Source organism: Vulpes lagopus, chromosome 13 (assembly GCF_018345385.1).
Source record: "Vulpes lagopus strain Blue_001 chromosome 13, ASM1834538v1, whole genome shotgun sequence".
Taxonomy (NCBI): Eukaryota; Metazoa; Chordata; class Mammalia; order Carnivora; family Canidae; genus Vulpes; species Vulpes lagopus.
This window is the reverse complement of record NC_054836.1, coordinates 50,534,215-50,551,162: the sequence shown is the minus strand read 5'-3', so window position 1 is coordinate 50,551,162 and position 16,948 is coordinate 50,534,215. Positions and strand designations below refer to the sequence as shown.

General features: G+C 34.1%; 1 protein-coding gene across 2 annotated transcripts in view; it reads left to right on the top strand.

The window, feature by feature from the left end:
• Nucleotides 1-16,948, top strand: part of IMMP2L (inner mitochondrial membrane peptidase subunit 2) — an 848,215-nt gene that overhangs the window by 623,940 nt on the left and 207,327 nt on the right. For both annotated transcript variants that reach the window (XM_041727694.1, XM_041727695.1), the window contains exon 6: nt 15,068-15,170. In XM_041727694.1, the coding sequence (XP_041583628.1) occupies nt 15,068-15,170 (103 nt within the window). The remainder of the gene's footprint in view (nt 1-15,067; nt 15,171-16,948) is intronic.

Genomic DNA, 16,948 nt, shown 5'->3' with positions numbered 1-16,948 from the left:
CCAACATAGGGTAGATACTTCATAGATTGATATTTAAGTTTCTCTACAGTAAGTCCATCCCCAGCTTATAATGTACATTTGCTAACTTCCACTAAACTGCATTCCAGCCTAACCCAGGGAATTCAGGGTTTTTCTAACATGAATCCTTGATATATTTTATCATCTGCATATTTCTGGTCACATTTTGTACCACTCATGCCCATATTTATATTTTTCTGATTTCTAGAACAGGATCAACTCAGTCACAATTAATCATTATTTTTAAGATTTTATTTATTTATTCATGAGAGACACACAGAGAGTGAGGCAGAGACACAGGCAGAGGGAGAAGCGGGCTCCATGCAGGGAGCCCCACGTGGGACTTGATCCTCGGTCTCCAGGATCACACCCTGGGCTAAAGGCAGCCCTAAACCGCTAAGCCACCAGGCTGCCCCAGAATTAATCTTTTTTTAAAGGAAGATATCATAGTCATTAAGTGCACAGGCTTTGTGGGTTCATATCCTTTGCTATTTTCTTGGTTTGACAAAGCCTAAATTATTGTCATTTACTATACTACCTGGTCCACGATAAGTACTCAGTAAATAGTACTCGATTATCATTATCACTTTATCTCACATCCATCTTTTATGACATTCTGCTTTGTGTTTTAACTTCTATGTACATCATCTTTTGCTCTATATTATGTTTCTTGAGGTCAGAGGCTTTACCATCCTTTAACTTTTTAATCTTCCTGAATACACTTTGTTCAAATTAGTCTACAATGCCCATGAAATTAATCCATTCAGATAGTGCTGATGCCAGTGATCTAATTCTATCCTTTATATAATATTTTGAATTATTTTAGTTTTGATCATAAGTTAATTTCATTTCTATTAACTATAAGCCATCGATTTTTTCCCCTATCTGGTATATTGTGGGAATTTTCTATCTAAAAATCTAAGACAAAATGCTCTTCCCTTATAAAGATGTCAAATGATAGCCTCCTTAAATAAGTATCTAATACTCAATACCTATACTTAGGTTTGGTTCAAATTCTCTTAAAAATTAATTTGTAAATGAAGCTTCCAGCAATGTGGATGAAATGCCCATGAGGAAGACTATAGAGAGAAGCTTTCAAATTTGGTACTCACCATTTTGATTTTTAAAGATCAATTAACACAAACTAAGGCAATTTACTTTTAACAAAGTAACCTCTCCAAGTCTCAAATTTCTTATCTGTAAAGTGACTGTATTGTCTGAAGATATAAACTCCTTTTAAATTCAAGATACTATATGATGCTAATGTCAAAAATGAGAAAAAGAATAACCTTATTTTTTAATAGTATTATAAAGAGGACTACTACCAAACTTCGCACTGTCCATTTAGTTAATATATGTTTACCAAGGACCTATTGAGAATATAGACAGAAACTATTTTAAGAATTAATAAGACAGTGTTGAACAAGATATTTAAAGTCTCTGCCTCCATGGAATTTACAGTGAAGTCCAGAAGATAGATAAAAATCAAGTATACCGTGAGATAGATTTTAAAACCAGGGAACAGATAGTGCTGTGAAGAAAGGTATGCTAAGGGGTAGAGGGTGACAAGAGGAGTTATTTTAGATAGAATATTTAAATGGGAACACAGAATGCAAAGAGCATTCCATGCAGAGGATAGCCATGTACGGAAAAGGGCCAGAGTCAAGAGGACTCATGGTATATTGAAAGAACATGGAAGAGGCTAGTGTGATGGGGTATAATGAACAAGAGGAGTTGAGACTGAAGGTGTTGTGAGGAAACAGATCCTGTAAAGCAGTGATTCCTGGAGGGGGCAATTTTGTGCCCCCACAGCCACCCTGGAGATATTTAGCAATGCTTGGTGACATTTTTGGTTGTCAAACTGTGGAAGGGATGCTATTGACATCTAGTGAGTGGGAGCCAGGGATGTTAATAAACATTCTAATTCATGACTAAGAATTTTTCTGGCTCATCCTATCTAGAGTGCCAAGCCTGGGAATCTTGGATGTAAGGGCTTGTTGGTTCACAGTAAGCAATTTGGATTTTATTCCGTGTGATGAGAAGCCATTGGAAACTTTTCGACAGGGCAGGAGTATGACACAATTAGGTTTGTTTGGCGAATGACGTGGAAAACAGATATATAAACACCAGTGAGAAAGTAACTACAGGAGTCCAGGTAGGAGATGCTGGTGGCTTGGGCTGAGTGGTATAGTTCAGGAAGAAGAAAGTAGTTGTTGGATTTCAGGTATAAATAAGAGTGAATCCAATTTTTTTTTTCTTTTAAGCTATGGGTTTTCTCTGTGGTTTCAAGTTTTACACAGTGATTTATATTATTTAAAAATGTACTTTAAGAGAACAGTAATTTGTCTATATAGAAGACTATCTAGAAGATGTGACTTATGGAGGACTGACTTTTCAATTTTTATGGCACACAATATAAGAAATCACATCTTTTCAAAATTCACTTTTTGCACATGCATCTGATTTCTTACAAGCAAGAGGGTCCCCATACAAACTCAGTGGATATAGTAGCCTATTTTATGCTGTATAATATTATTTTGGGTTACATTAGAAGTTTAATAAGAGCTCATCTAAAGTGAATTCCTGTTCTTCCTATCTGAATTGAACATCCCCTGAATTTTGTCTTCCAAAATGGAAAAGTCAGGCTTATGCTCGAGAGCACATTCCTTGGAAGCTGAGAGGATTGCTCTCTGCTTACTTGGGGTTTAGGTCATTGATGGCAAATATTCAAAGATAAGTATGAAACAAAATATCCTAGGAAGCTTTAGATAAGCTTTATGTTTATAACAAAACAATATGGCATGCAGGCATTCTGATCCATAATTTCATTCATGCTCTGTAGCCCAGAGTCTTCATTGGTCAGGATTGTGTCACCACATCATAGTCCTATGTAAGAGGAAGAAAAACATCTTTTCTGACTTTCAAGCAATTCAGTTACATATTTACATGGTATTCTGGTATTCTAGACATTATGGTTTTATAATAAATTCGTGTAGGCTGGAACAAGTAGGGCTTGAATTAGCAAGAGCTCCTATTTGGTACTTACTAAAACCAATTTTATTCACATTTACATTTTATGAAGAGTAATCTGTAGTTGTTGGATGTGTAATCTAGTATAGTGACTTTTACGAAGTCATTATATTCTCTCTGTATAATACTATTTGTTTGAATGAAATTGTTAAAGATATATTAAGGAATATTCAGTTGGAAGAAATGATTGATGATTAAACGAATCCCTGCTGACACTAATTAGGTAGCTCTACTATTTTGCAATATTGGTCATGTAAAAAGAAGGATCTCAATTCAAATTTAACCAAATTCCAATTGCTTCTTGTGATGTGGTTGTATTTAGAAATGTTATTGGTGTGTAATTAAAACTTTAAATGGTGATTTAAAAATTAATTACTAGTAATCAATTGCTAGTGATTTAAAAATTAATTACTAGTAATTTAAAGATTAATTACTAATAATGAACCCAAAGGCTCATTAATTTTGTTTGTAGAAAATAAAGAAAATAGCATACATTCCTATTAATATTAAAAGGAATATTCAGTTTGCAAAACTGAGATCAAAGCAAACAGATGGAAAATTGTTCATATTTCCTCCAATATCTAAGCATTATTGGACCTTACATTAAAAAGCACTGAGATGTGCTTTTCCCCCTGTATAAATATAAAGTAGGAAAAACCTACTAACATAAATGATGAATGATACAGATACCCAGGAAATTATTTTGAGAGAGGACTTTGTAAACAAGTACAATACCATTTATAATAAATATTGATTTTTTTAAAAAATAAAATTATGTATTACAAGCCCACTATTTTATTTAAATTGTTTTGCTAGAAAGCTTTGCATGGAATAATGATATGAGTCACTTTTTTTATTCCTGATAAGATCCAGTTTAACAGTAACTATACTGATTATGGTGCTTAAACCTTTGATATTTCATGTTTTTATCATTTTTAGCAAAAACTCATTCTGAATATATGCAAGTTAGATACATTCTTTTCTTTGCTATGTGGAATTATCTTTTCTATATTCAGATAGTTTGTATAATGTTTATAATTATGCTATAACTCAATAATACATTTACCTACATAAAAACTTTTGACTTAATCGTATCTGAAATAACTTAATATGGGATGTATTATTATTATTTTTTTTTTTAAAGATTTTATTTATTTATTCATGATAGAGAGAGAGAGAGAGGCAGAGACACAGGCAGAGGGAGAAGCAGGCTCCATGCAGGAAGCCTGACATGGGATTCGATCCCAGGTCTCCAGGATCGCGCCCTGGGCCAAAGGCAGGAGCTAAACCGCTGCGCCACCCAGGGATCCCTATGCGATGTATTATAATAGCATTTAGAATAGGAGAAGAATAAGAAATTAAGGAGAATTAGAGAATAATTAATAATAGTATCTTTAGAATGAAATGATTTTTTTATTTTTTATTTTTTTTAATTTTTAAATTCTATTTATTTATTCATGAGAGACACAGAGAGAGAGAGAGAGAGGCAGAGACAGAAGCAGAGACAGAGGCAGAGGGAGAAGCAGGCTCCATGCAGGGAGCCTGACGTGGGACTCCATCACGGGTCTCCAAGATCACACCCCAGGCTGCAGGCGACGCTAAACCGCTGCACCACCGGGGCTGCCCTGAAATGATTTTTTTGAAGGATTTTATTTGTTTATTCATGAGAGACACACAGAGAGAAGCAGAGACATAGGCAGAGGGAGGAGCCTGATGCAGAACTCAATCCCAGGATCACGACCTGAGATGAAGGCAGATGCTCAACCACTGAACCACCCACGTGCCCCTAGAATGAAATAATTTAAATATACTTAATTTTCCATACTATTGTAATGACTGGAAATCTTCATTATAAAGTGGCTTATAAAATATCTCCTTAATTTACGATGCTATATCTTCAGGAAATAATGCACTAAGGAAAAGAGATTTTTTTTTTTTTTTTGTAAGAGAATGGGATTTGAATTAATGTTATCTTCTTTACCTGTTAGCTTTCTCCTATCCCTTCCTCATAGCTTGATCCAGATATTCATAATACCTTTCCTGGCTGTTGTAGACTAAAATAAAATACCATCTTTGAACACCTATGTGGTTAGCAACATTTGATATTTATTTATTCCTCAGTTCAGTCAATTATATTTCTTGCCGATGCTTCCAACTTGTTAAATTTCATCTATGGTAGTTTAGACTGTCATATATATTTTACAGACTTCAGTTGCTTATGTTCAAATCATGATATAAGTTATAATCTTGGTAGTAGGGACAAGATTTTATTCCTTTCTGTGCTCACATGCACACTAGTTATACTGTTTCACATAGTAGTCACTCAATAAAAGTGTGTTTATAACAGGAAATAAAAAGCAGAGTCCACATTCTCACAGAATTCTTAAGCTTACCCTCATAAACTAACCCTAACTCACAGAATAACACAGCATAAACTGCCACCTCATTCATTGCTGGATTAATCAATACAGCCTAAATATTATATATGTGGCCTGATTTAGAATCTAATGTTTAATGTTGATATTTTTTTCAAATTTTCACTAATGACTACAGCGATTTTTATGGCTAGCTATAGATATTATTAAGATACACATTTAACAGGAGAAAACATTCTTTTAAGGAAATTGTCACATCTATGCTCCTATAATCCAAATTTAGAAAAAAAAATGTACATCAGAAATATTCACTATAAAAAATCTTAGTTGTACTAAGAGTATTCATATTAAACTTACAAAATTAATTCCATGACTTTATTGTAAGATGTATAAACCTTACTTCTTGTTTAAATGAACTAAATAGATTTGCTCTAATCACCTAGCAACAATCTGCAGTCTATTTAGAAGATGACATTTCATTTTTTTCCAGTGAAAATATGTTAAGGACCTATTCTTTGGAATCTCAAATAGTTATGATCCATGGTGCAATGGAAAGGAAATTATGGAATCTGCTGTATACAGTCTTTGTCCTGCCACTAACTAACTAGGTGACTTCACCTAAATGCTTTTGGCCTCTGCTTTATGTATACAAAGATGAATTTTATTTGATCATCGCTGGTGTCTTTCCAACTGTGATCTTAGGAAATGTCCTCACTTATAGGTAGCTCAGATGATCCAACTTCCTAGAAATAGTATCACCTAATTTGCTTAAATTCACCCTCTTTTAATTGTATACATTTATTTTTTTTTAATTTTTTTTCTTTATTTATTTATGATAGTCACACAGAGAGAGAGAAAGAGAGGCAGAGACACAGGCAGAGGGAGAAGCAGGCTCCATGCACTGGGAGCCTGACGTGGGATTCGATCCCGGGTCTCCAGGATCGCGCCCTGGGCCAAAGGCAGGCGCCAAACCACTGCACCACTCAGGGATCCCCTGTATACATTTATTTTTTTAATTACATGCTTTTCTAATTCAATATAAGCTCCAAAGAAAAGAGTATTGAGTCTTTATACCTTAGCATTTTTATACTATGCAAATATAACAATTGGTAACATTTAAAGTTAGAGGAGAGAATGGGTCTATTGAGCAGCAGAAAAGCTTACCATGTTTATAGCAGAGGTCTTTGGGCTTTTTAGAATGTTGGCGCTGACCATGGGTTTTGATGTACAAAATTTAACTTTATTCGTTAAACAGTTTTAAGCTCACTTCCCTTCTTAAAATCTTTCTATAGGATCAAATAAGCAACAATGGCTTCATGATTAGGTCCCATAAACATTTTAATCATGTCTCAGAGACCTGATCTTATTTTGTCTGGGTACTAATGAAGCTATTATTTTCCTGATTTATCATTTTATTATGATCATCAAATTCTCTGTATCTTTTTGTTTTATGTGTCTTTCTTATGACATCATGTAGCTAGAATTTTTACATAATTGGACAGTAATTTTTTTCAATTAACTATAATAGTTCATCTACTTTTATTATGATTAGTGATGTATTTAAATAACCATCTTATTTTGTGCTTTCTATTGATCCTGCTTTTTCTACTTAATTTTCTTAAAGATTTTTAAAATTATTTGAGAGAGAGAGAGTGAGCGAGAGAGAGAGAGAGAGAGAGAGCCCAAGTGGGGTGAGGGGCAGAGGAAGAAGCAAGGACCCTGATGCAGGGCTCAATCTTGGAACTCCAAGGTCTTTACCTAAGACAATGCTTAACCAAGTGAACCACCCAGGCGCCCCTCTACTTTTTAATTTTCTGCATTCTTTTGCATTGACTGAGATTTTTTTAAGGTTTTATTTATTTTAGAGAGAGCCAGCACACACGTAAGTTGGAGCTGAAACCAAGAGTTTGATGAAGCTTAACCAATTGAGCAACCCAGGCAGGCCTGCATTAACTGAGATTTTTAAATTCTATTTTCCGTCTACTGGCTGGGGAGTTGTAGATTACATTTCCATTATTATTCCTAAAAAAATATTTAAATATATACCAAAGTCCAAAGATAATAAATATCTCTACTCTTTACTAGAAAAATTAAAAAACCTTAAAATTTATTTTCAATCACTTTCCTCCTTTTCTGCATGTTATTTTATTAAGTTATCATGTGGTAGAGTGAGAGAGGGATGGAGAGTGCGGGAAGAAGAGAGAGATCATGCAAGCTTTCTCTGATCTCTTGTTATAAGGGTACAAATCCTCTCATGAGAGCCCTACCCTTCCACCTGGGAGATAGTGCTTCAGGATATGAATTCTGAGGAGATATAACTCAGTCCATAGCACAAGGTAATTCAATTAAGAATGAATAATCTTTTTTTTAAAATGGGCTAGAAAATTTGGATATCCATATGCGAGAAGAAGAAGAAGAAGAAGAAGAAGAAAGAAACATGTACTTTCTTTTGTACCATATTAAAAAAAAAAGCCTAAAACTAGAAAGGTAGAAGAAAAAAATAGAAAAAGCTTTGTGACTTTGGATTACGCAAAGATTTCTTATGGCATAAAAAACAGATATTATAAAAGAAAAAAATTGCTAGTCTTCATGAAAATTTAAAAACATTCTTGTTCTTTGAAGATAAACTGTTAAGAAAATGAAAAAAAGCATGCCGCAGATTAGGAGAAAATATTTGCAAAAACATACATCTGGTAAGAGTTCTATCCAGTATGAAGAAGTTATACAACTTGATAATAAGAAGACAAACCACTGAATTTAATTGCTAAAAGCTTTAATAGTTCACCAAAGAAGAAAGCAAATAACAAATACGTACTCAGAAATATTAGTCATTAGGGAAAAGACAGGTTAGCATTCAGTTACCATATTTCACTTATAGAAACTTGCCCACACAAATACATATACTGATATATTCATAGCTGCTTAGTTGATAATGGCCCCAAACTGGAAACAACCCATGTGTCCATGAACTATTACTTGACAAACCAACTGTTTATCTATATGATATATTATTAAGAAAAAAATGATAGCAAATTTCTAGTACATGCTACATCATAAATTGATCTCAAAAACATTAGACTAATTTAAACACACCAAGAATAGAAGAATGCATGTTGAATGATACAATCTGAAGGAAAGTCTAGGAAGGCAAAACTGTAGTGATAGGAGCAGCTCAGCCCAGTTACCTAGAACCAAGGATGTGAGTGAGGACAGATGTGCCTCCTGAGGGGTGTGAAAAAACTTTGTTGGATCATTAAAGTGTTTTTTTTTTTAAGATTTTTAATTTATTTATTCATAGATACACACACAGAGAGAGAGAGAGAGGCAGAGACACAGGCAGAGGAAGAAGCAGGCTCCTGCAGGAAGCCCAACGTGGGACTCCATCCAGGGTCTCCAGGATCAGGCCCTGGGCTGCAGGCGGTGCTAAACCGCTGAGCCACCAGGGCTGCCCTAAAGTGTTTTATATCTTGATCTAGTTATATGATTGTATAGATTGTTAAAATTCATTGATTGTATACTTAAAAACAACTGGGTTATATTTCATGTAAATTATACCCTTGTATGGGAACTCTACTGTTAGTTTAAAGATAATCTACCTTTTTTTTTTTTCCTCTGGCAGCTTCTCAAAAAATAGTGGAGACAAGAGGGTCTTTAGGGCTCTACAGATTCATTACATTGTATCAAGATGTGATTTCCTCATATTGATCTTCCTTGTGTTTGGTTCACTTTGCACACTCAGAATTCTTGATTTCATCAATTCTGAAAAGTTCTCTACCATTATCTCTTCAAATATTGCCTTCCCTTGTTTTCTTTTATTCTCTTCCTTTGAGACTCGGATTATACTTACGTATGTTACATTTGTTAGTAATGTCCTCCATGTCTCTTAGCACCTCTTATACTTTCCTTTTATTTCTTTACCCCTCCATTCTAAATTCTAAATAGCTTTTTCTTTAGCATTTAGTAATCTGCTTTTTTGTCCACCTATTTAATTATATACAGTTGAACCCTGAATAATGTGGATTTGACCTGGGTGGGTCCATTTATAATGTGGATTTCTTTTGACAAACATAGTGCACTACTATTAATATATCTTTTCTTCATTATGATTTTCTTGATAGCATTTTCTTTTCTCCAGCTTACTCTGTTGTAGGAATACAGTATAGAACACACATAACATAAAAATATGTGTGAATTGACTGCTTATGTTATCATTAAGGTTTCTGGTCAACAGTGGGTTATTAGTAGTTAAGTTTTGGGAGAGTCAAAATTTTTATGAGGATTTTCTACTGCACTGGGGGGGGGAGTCAACACCCAACTCCCACATTATTCAAGGGTCCACTGCATTTTAGAATTTAGAAGTTCTGGGATCCCTGGATGGTTCAGTAGTTTAACGCCTGCCTTTGACCCAGGGTGTGATCCTGGCATTCCAGGATCGAGTCCCGCATTGGGCTCCCTACATGGAGCCTGCTTCTCCTTCTGCCTGCATCTCTGCTTTTCTCTCTTGTGTCTCTCATGAATAGATAAATAAAATCTTTAAAAAATAAAATAAAAAATAAAATAAAATTAGAAGTTCTATTTGATTTTTTTCGAGTGGCCTTTAAAAATAGGGTAGTGTTTCTTGTTCATTTTTAAAAGTTCCCTTTTTAATTTAAAAAAATATGTAAATATGTATAATTTATAATCTGTGTTTGATAAATACAGTATTTTAAGTCTCTGAGGATCTAATTCTGCTGTATATTATTTGCCTTGACTCATTAATATTGCTGTTTCCTTGTGGGTTCTGTTATTTTGGATTATGAGTTCTTACCAACTGGTACTTACATATAGAAAGCCTGAAAATTCTGAAATGAGTGATTTTTCTTAAAGAGACTCATATTTCCTTCTGCCAGATTCCTGGAGACCAATTAAAGTTAATTCTTAATTTTCTTAGACCACACAGGCAGTGTGAATTTGAACCACCATCTCACCTACAGGCAGGATGTGGATTCCCCCAGGAGAATTATTGTCTCTTCTAGATGCCAACCCTTGAGAGACAAGTGTCCTTCTTGTTTTCCTTTCCTGATGGTAGATTATTTCTTTCTAGTCTAGTCTATCAGTGATGATGATGGTGAAAGAGATCTAGTTCAAAAACCTGATCTAGCCGAGTCCTGAACTCTTGACATCTAGTTCCTTCAGGACAATGAAATCCCAGGGGTCTAGCACCTAGGGAGTAGTAAACATATTCATGGAAGCCCCTACTTTGCATAATGAGAATCAATGCAATTGTTTGAAAAATATTATTTGAAAAAATAAAAATACTACAATAAATCATGAATTATTAATACTAGTTACCTAAGTTACGAATGTGTGTATATGTGTGTGTGTGTATTTGGGACATACTTTGAGTATGAATTTGTTTCCTTCTTGTGGTAGTCAAGGATTATATCGATAATTTTGTATTCAACTGATGACCTCAAAAAACTGAATTTTTAAAAAAATGTTTTCAAGGTCAAATCACATTGGAGGCAATCATTCTTCATTCCATTTAAAAGATCTAGTAACTTGTCATGGTAAAGCTAGTACTAAAAAATGCCTCTTTGTAGACAGGTAGTTAAAATACCATACAGAACTCATTTTTGACTGTCAAACCAAAATTATTTGCAAGCCATAGATACATACAACCTTGTATGCTGACACCTCACTTAACTGTTAAATCACCTGAAAGATTATCTTGTCTTTCTTTTATGTGAATTCGGAAGCACAAAGCTATTTAAAATTCCTTCTCCAGAGGACTTCTATTAGGAGTCTTATATTTCTTTGGCAGTCCTAAAAGGAACCAGCTCGATATTTTAACATCATATTTTTTGAAGCTACTTTGGGTTATTTTTTTAAAAGTTAGATTGAAACCTAAGAAATATGCACTATGCAAATGGAATGAATTTTATTAGAATTCTGTAGCTCAAAGTGTTCTTTCACACCTGTCTGGTATCACAGTAAACCACTCCTATTAGCGCTGTGACATTCAAAAATGCAAGTGATTAGTAAGTGAAAATACAATCTATTTGTGTTTTCACCTACTACTTCCTGCATATTTAAATGTGCACAAACGGATAGGTTGTGTTTTCACATAGAAGTTTTAGAGTATCCCAGAAGGACATACAAATAAAAGGGAAAAAAAAAGATTTATTGTACCATAAAAAATAGTCTATAGTCACAGTGCAACTGTGAGGAAAAGAAATTATTGAAGCGTAGCTCAGGTAATTTTAAGAGACTGATGCTAATAGATAGTGGAGGCTGAATACATTCTGAATTATGAAAAGAAAGGAAATAGTGGACCAAGGAAGACAATAGCAATAATAACTACCACTTATTGGATTCTTACCATATATCAGAATGGTACTGAGTCTTAAAAACAGTCTCAAGTATACCAGAATCCATTTATCAAGTGTTTAATACATACCACTTGATTCATGGAACAACTTTTTGAGTTAGGTACCATTATTTGCTCCATTGTTCAAGTGAGAACACTGACAGAGTTGCATCAACTTTCCCAAGGTTACATGAACTTGAAAGCATTCAGTCAGCTAGAAAAGCCAAAATAGGCTGATTGCAGAGACTACGCTCTCTATTAACTTCTCCATTATATTCTCATTTAACTATTGACCTTCATCTCAACCCAGTTGGGACATGTTTTATTCACTCTATTTCAAAAATAGGCAGATGGAAGTAGAAACTAAGTGACTTGCACAGGATTACTTATGAGTCCTAGTAGCAAGTGTAGAACTAGTTTAGTCTGGTTCCAGACTCTGAACTTTCTACTCTATTATTCTGCCTTTGTTGCAGTGTTTTTTTATTCTTCAGTTATTCAGTCATTTGGTCGTTTATTTAACACATATTTGTTGAACACTTTGTACAATGCTTTCCTTTGGGCTCTGGAGATACAAAGAAAGGGAAGAATAAAGACAAAGTTCCGAAGTTTACATTCTAGTGGAGAGGGAGATGGGCAATAAACAAAAAAACCAATACATGAATGTCAAGTGCTGGTAGCTGCAATGAAGAAAAATAAGGCATTGTAAGAGGCTAGACAATGATGGGAAGATGGGTGTATTCAAATCTGCTAGATAAGGTGGTCAATGCAAGGGAATATGCAACTGTCACTGGTAATTTTACGATACTGTCATTTTCTATCACAAGTATCTTGACTCCCTGGTTCATATGACATTGAAACTGAATCTGAGTTTCATAACATTCTGGTTTCCAAAAGAATATGCTTGACTTCACATCTACCATCTCATTGCAGAAATGATTTTATGCTCGTTTTAATTCATAATTTTTCTTGAAGAGACAAAATGAGTAATTGTTTTCTTTCTAACTATCCAAAATAGCTTAATAAGGTGAACAAACATTTGCACTTTTTTAGGAAAGTGTGCCTTGCCAACAATTAAATAAAAGGGTCTTCTCCTATCATTAACACTTGATGTGGGATATTAGTTCTTAGAGGCAATCTCATGATAAAAGCAGTAGTGATGTCAAGAACTAATTGACAGATTTTAATTGAAGAACACTTATATTACAGAGTATATGACGGTGAGATGTGTTCAGCTTGTTTTTTTTTTGCTTTTCTTTAAAAAGCTGAAACTCTTCTTGCCAGTAGTAATTAAAAATAAACAGCAGTCATTAACTTACTGTGGGCTTCTAATGGCCACAACATTGCTTCCTTGCATGAATGATTTACTGATCTCAAGCAAAGTAATTCAACACTGAAGTTATCTTGAAAATTAAAAACCATTCTAGATAATGAATAGTTTCAATTTCTATAGCACCAATTTATGCATAGTCTTTTTTTTTATGTATTCTTCTGCACACATACAATGTGCTAACTAACAAAAATGGCCTGAAAGGGACTCTACATCAAAGAATAGCTCACAAAGCTCAGTTTCTGTGCTTAACTCTGTACACTTAGGGGTGAGATTTACTCATTCATTCATTCATTCAACCAATATTTATTGATAGGTTTCTTTAGGCTGGGCATTTTCCCAGATGCTTTGGGGAGTAAAAGAAGAAGAAAAAATAGTCTCTGTCTTCAAAATAATTTATTATTATAGAATCAGGTAATATTTTATTGTAATCTTGTTTGTTTTATTAAATTGGTTATGTCATAATTTATTTAACCATTGCCATGTTGTAGAATATTTAGAAAATACATATATGATATAAAAAGCTTATGTATTTCTTTTAAAAAGCTTGTGTTGCAGATATGAGGGAGATCTCGCTGCGGTATCTGTCACCCCATTGATCACCGGGGTTGATTCAGCTGATCTGGCTGGCTAGGCGGGTGTCCCTTCTCATCACTGCTCCCTGAGCATCCCTCCTGACACGTGCTCTGTAGAAGAGAGGGACCTTTCCCAATAGGGAAGGACTTTTCTTCAGTCAAGAGTACAGGAGTAGCTGCATTCCCCTGCTAAAACCTCCAAATGAGCTGTCCAGGTCCATTTGTAGAAAGTAATGTAGTCAAGCTCCAGATATCCAAATGAGGCACTACATGTGGCAGTTTGCCCTTCTTAAAAAAAAAAAAAAGAAAAGAAAAGAAAGAAAGAAAGAAAGAAAGCTTGTGTTGAATACTCCTGATAATAAATAGTTATTCGTATTTCTGATTATTTCTTTGGAATGGATTTCTACAGAACAGTGTAATAACTAGATCAAAGGCATGTACATTTTAGTCTCTTAACAAATTTAATGAAAATAAGCCCCAAATTGCAAAAAGGGGAAAAAATTTATATTGCCACCAATACTGTATGAGAGAGCCTTTCCTTATTCCTTTTCCATGTTAGCCTTAAGAATATAGAATGTTCCTGGGGAGCCTGGGTGGCTCAGTCAGTTCAGCGTCTGACTTTTGATTTCAGCTCAGGTCATGATCTAATTGTGGAGTCTAGCTCTATGCTCAGTGGTGAGTTTGCTGGAGGATTCTCTCTCTCTCTCCCTCTCCTGTCTCTCTCTCTCTCAAATAAATAAATATCTTTTAAGAAAGCAATGTAAAGAATGTTCCACTAAATGTGTATTACTGATTATTAATATTTAATAGTCTTAAAAATTGTTAAAAAGTTTCTCATTTTCAAGAATAATTGACTAAATAAAATAATACTGATAAAAATTTTTCAGCTGATATTGATAGTTTAAATCTGACAAGAGATCACCCAGGGGTTTTTTTGTTGTTGTTTCTATATATGCCGATTTTTAGAGTATTAAGAAGTCATGAAAAATGCCATCTGTTGGTTTGAAAAGTTTGACTAAAAAAATGAAGTTACAGTTGATCATGTTGAACATTGACATAAAAAGCAAATATCAGAAAATAAATTGATCTGTATTTTGTTAGAGTTTATTTCATAAAAAACATACTTAGGATATTGAGAATTTAATACGATAGTAAAACATTGTATTTGGTGCTAGTACATTATATTTAACAGAAGAGTGAAAAAAATACTGTGCATAGGTTTATAAGGTCCTAACTATATGTTATTTAAAAATAGTTATAGGGTAGTTTCATGGTCACCTGTAAATATCTGTGGCATTTTTATAATAGCATTTTTCCCTTTGTTTCTTTGTATGCTCAACTACTTGGTCTTACTGTTCTTATCTCAATGGTTATGTATGCTCTTTATTTCTAGAACCATGGGCCACAAAAACCGGTATGTCAAAGTTCCCCGGGGTCACATCTGGGTTGAAGGTGATCATCATGGACACAGTTTTGACAGTAATTCTTTTGGGCCGGTAAGTCGTCTTGTTTCATGATAATTATTGGATGTCACATGTGGGAACAAAATTATGTCAGGTGGGTTGCTCAGGTAGTCCAGCCAAGAGTGATTGTGAATTGTATGGTGAAGCAGTTTATATTTGAAAAGTTCCTTTTAAATATTAGACAGAAAATATAAGCTGTCAAGCTGTATGTGTGTGTGTTTCATAGAAAAGAACTTAGACTGTCAGTAAAGTACCAAAGATGGTTTTAGCTGAGAAAGTAATCCCAGTAGGAAGTCTAAACCCAGTAGGAGGTTTTTCTCTCCACAGAAACACTTTGTGCCGTGTGTTTTCAGTTGGTGTTTAACAGATATAAAGTGTAAAAGACCTACAAGCATCAATTTTCTAAATCATTTTTTTAAATGAAAGCTATAATGGAAATCATATCGGTGAGTCCCATTTTGTCTGCATTTAATTTATATCAGAAATGCAGACATTCCTTGTACCTTGTTTATATTCTATGAAATATGCGACTAAATTGGTATTTTGTAATTTTTTCATTTTGAATGCATATAGAAGTTCTCTATGAACTCCTGAAATAAATCATTATGTAAAGTGAAGAATATATTAGTTAACAGAAAGTGAACCTGACTTCTAGTTACCTAATCTGTTTAAAAACTTGGATCTTTAGCACATTTTCCTATAGCCAGACCTCTCTATCCTTGTTATGTATGTATAAATTAAAATTGAGCACCTTTAGATATGTTTGCAAAAACAGTTACCCACATCCTTTTGTCTAAAATTAAATGTTGGTGGTCTATAAAAGGATTTCTATCACATATTATGAGTGATCACTGTTATTGTTACTAGAGAAGCAGCCACTTTGACTTACCTTTGGCTAAAAGTACAGTAAGAAAGGTAGGGCTGGATGGGTGTTGTGGATAAGTGGAAGAAAACTTTATCGGAGGCTACTCTTACTTCTTTTTTGGAGGAGGTGTTGCAATGATGATAGAACCTTCTAAGGTCTTTTTTGCTTTTGAATAGTAATCATTACAAAAATGTAATCTAATCTTTTTAGGGTATATCAAAGATGGGATGAACAGAGTGGAGATGTTGTAGGTCATCAAGAGTGTAGTAGAAGTGACTTAGGAAAAAATTTAGTAACAACTTGAAGCAAAAATAGATAATCTAAAAGCAGTTTTATTTCTCTCTCATCAATTAGATTAAATCTATTTAGTGTATCAAATTGTTGACCAAGTCCACATTAAAATTTTGGTTACCTTTAGGGGGAACTGAGTGGCTCAGTGGTTGAGTGTCTGCCTTCCCCTCAGGTCATGTTCCCAGGGTCCTGGGATCAAGTCCCTCATCAGGCTCCCCATAGGGAGCCTGCTTCTCCTTCTGTCTATGCCTCTGCCTCTCTCTTTCTTTGTCTTTAGTGAATAAATAAATAAAATATTAAAAAAAAATTTTGTTATCTTTCGTTTGGGTTTTAATTAATCTGGATAGTGACTCTGAAATCAAATGTTAAATTTATTGTGTTTTGTTATCAGGTGTGGGATGTGTAGTGAATAATTAGTTACTCATAATAAAGTACTAAAGTTTGAAATTGCTTTGCTTTTTCTTTATGAATAAAGCCAATGCAATAATGCTTATGTGATTAATATTATTGTCAATCAATCCTATTCCATATGCTTTCTTACTTGAGAGAGAAAAGGATAGAGTTGATAACCAGAATACTAGAAATTGCATGTAACCCTCAATGTATCATATCTATTGTGCAGTTCTTACTGGGCTCAGTCTTCTGCTGTGCATTT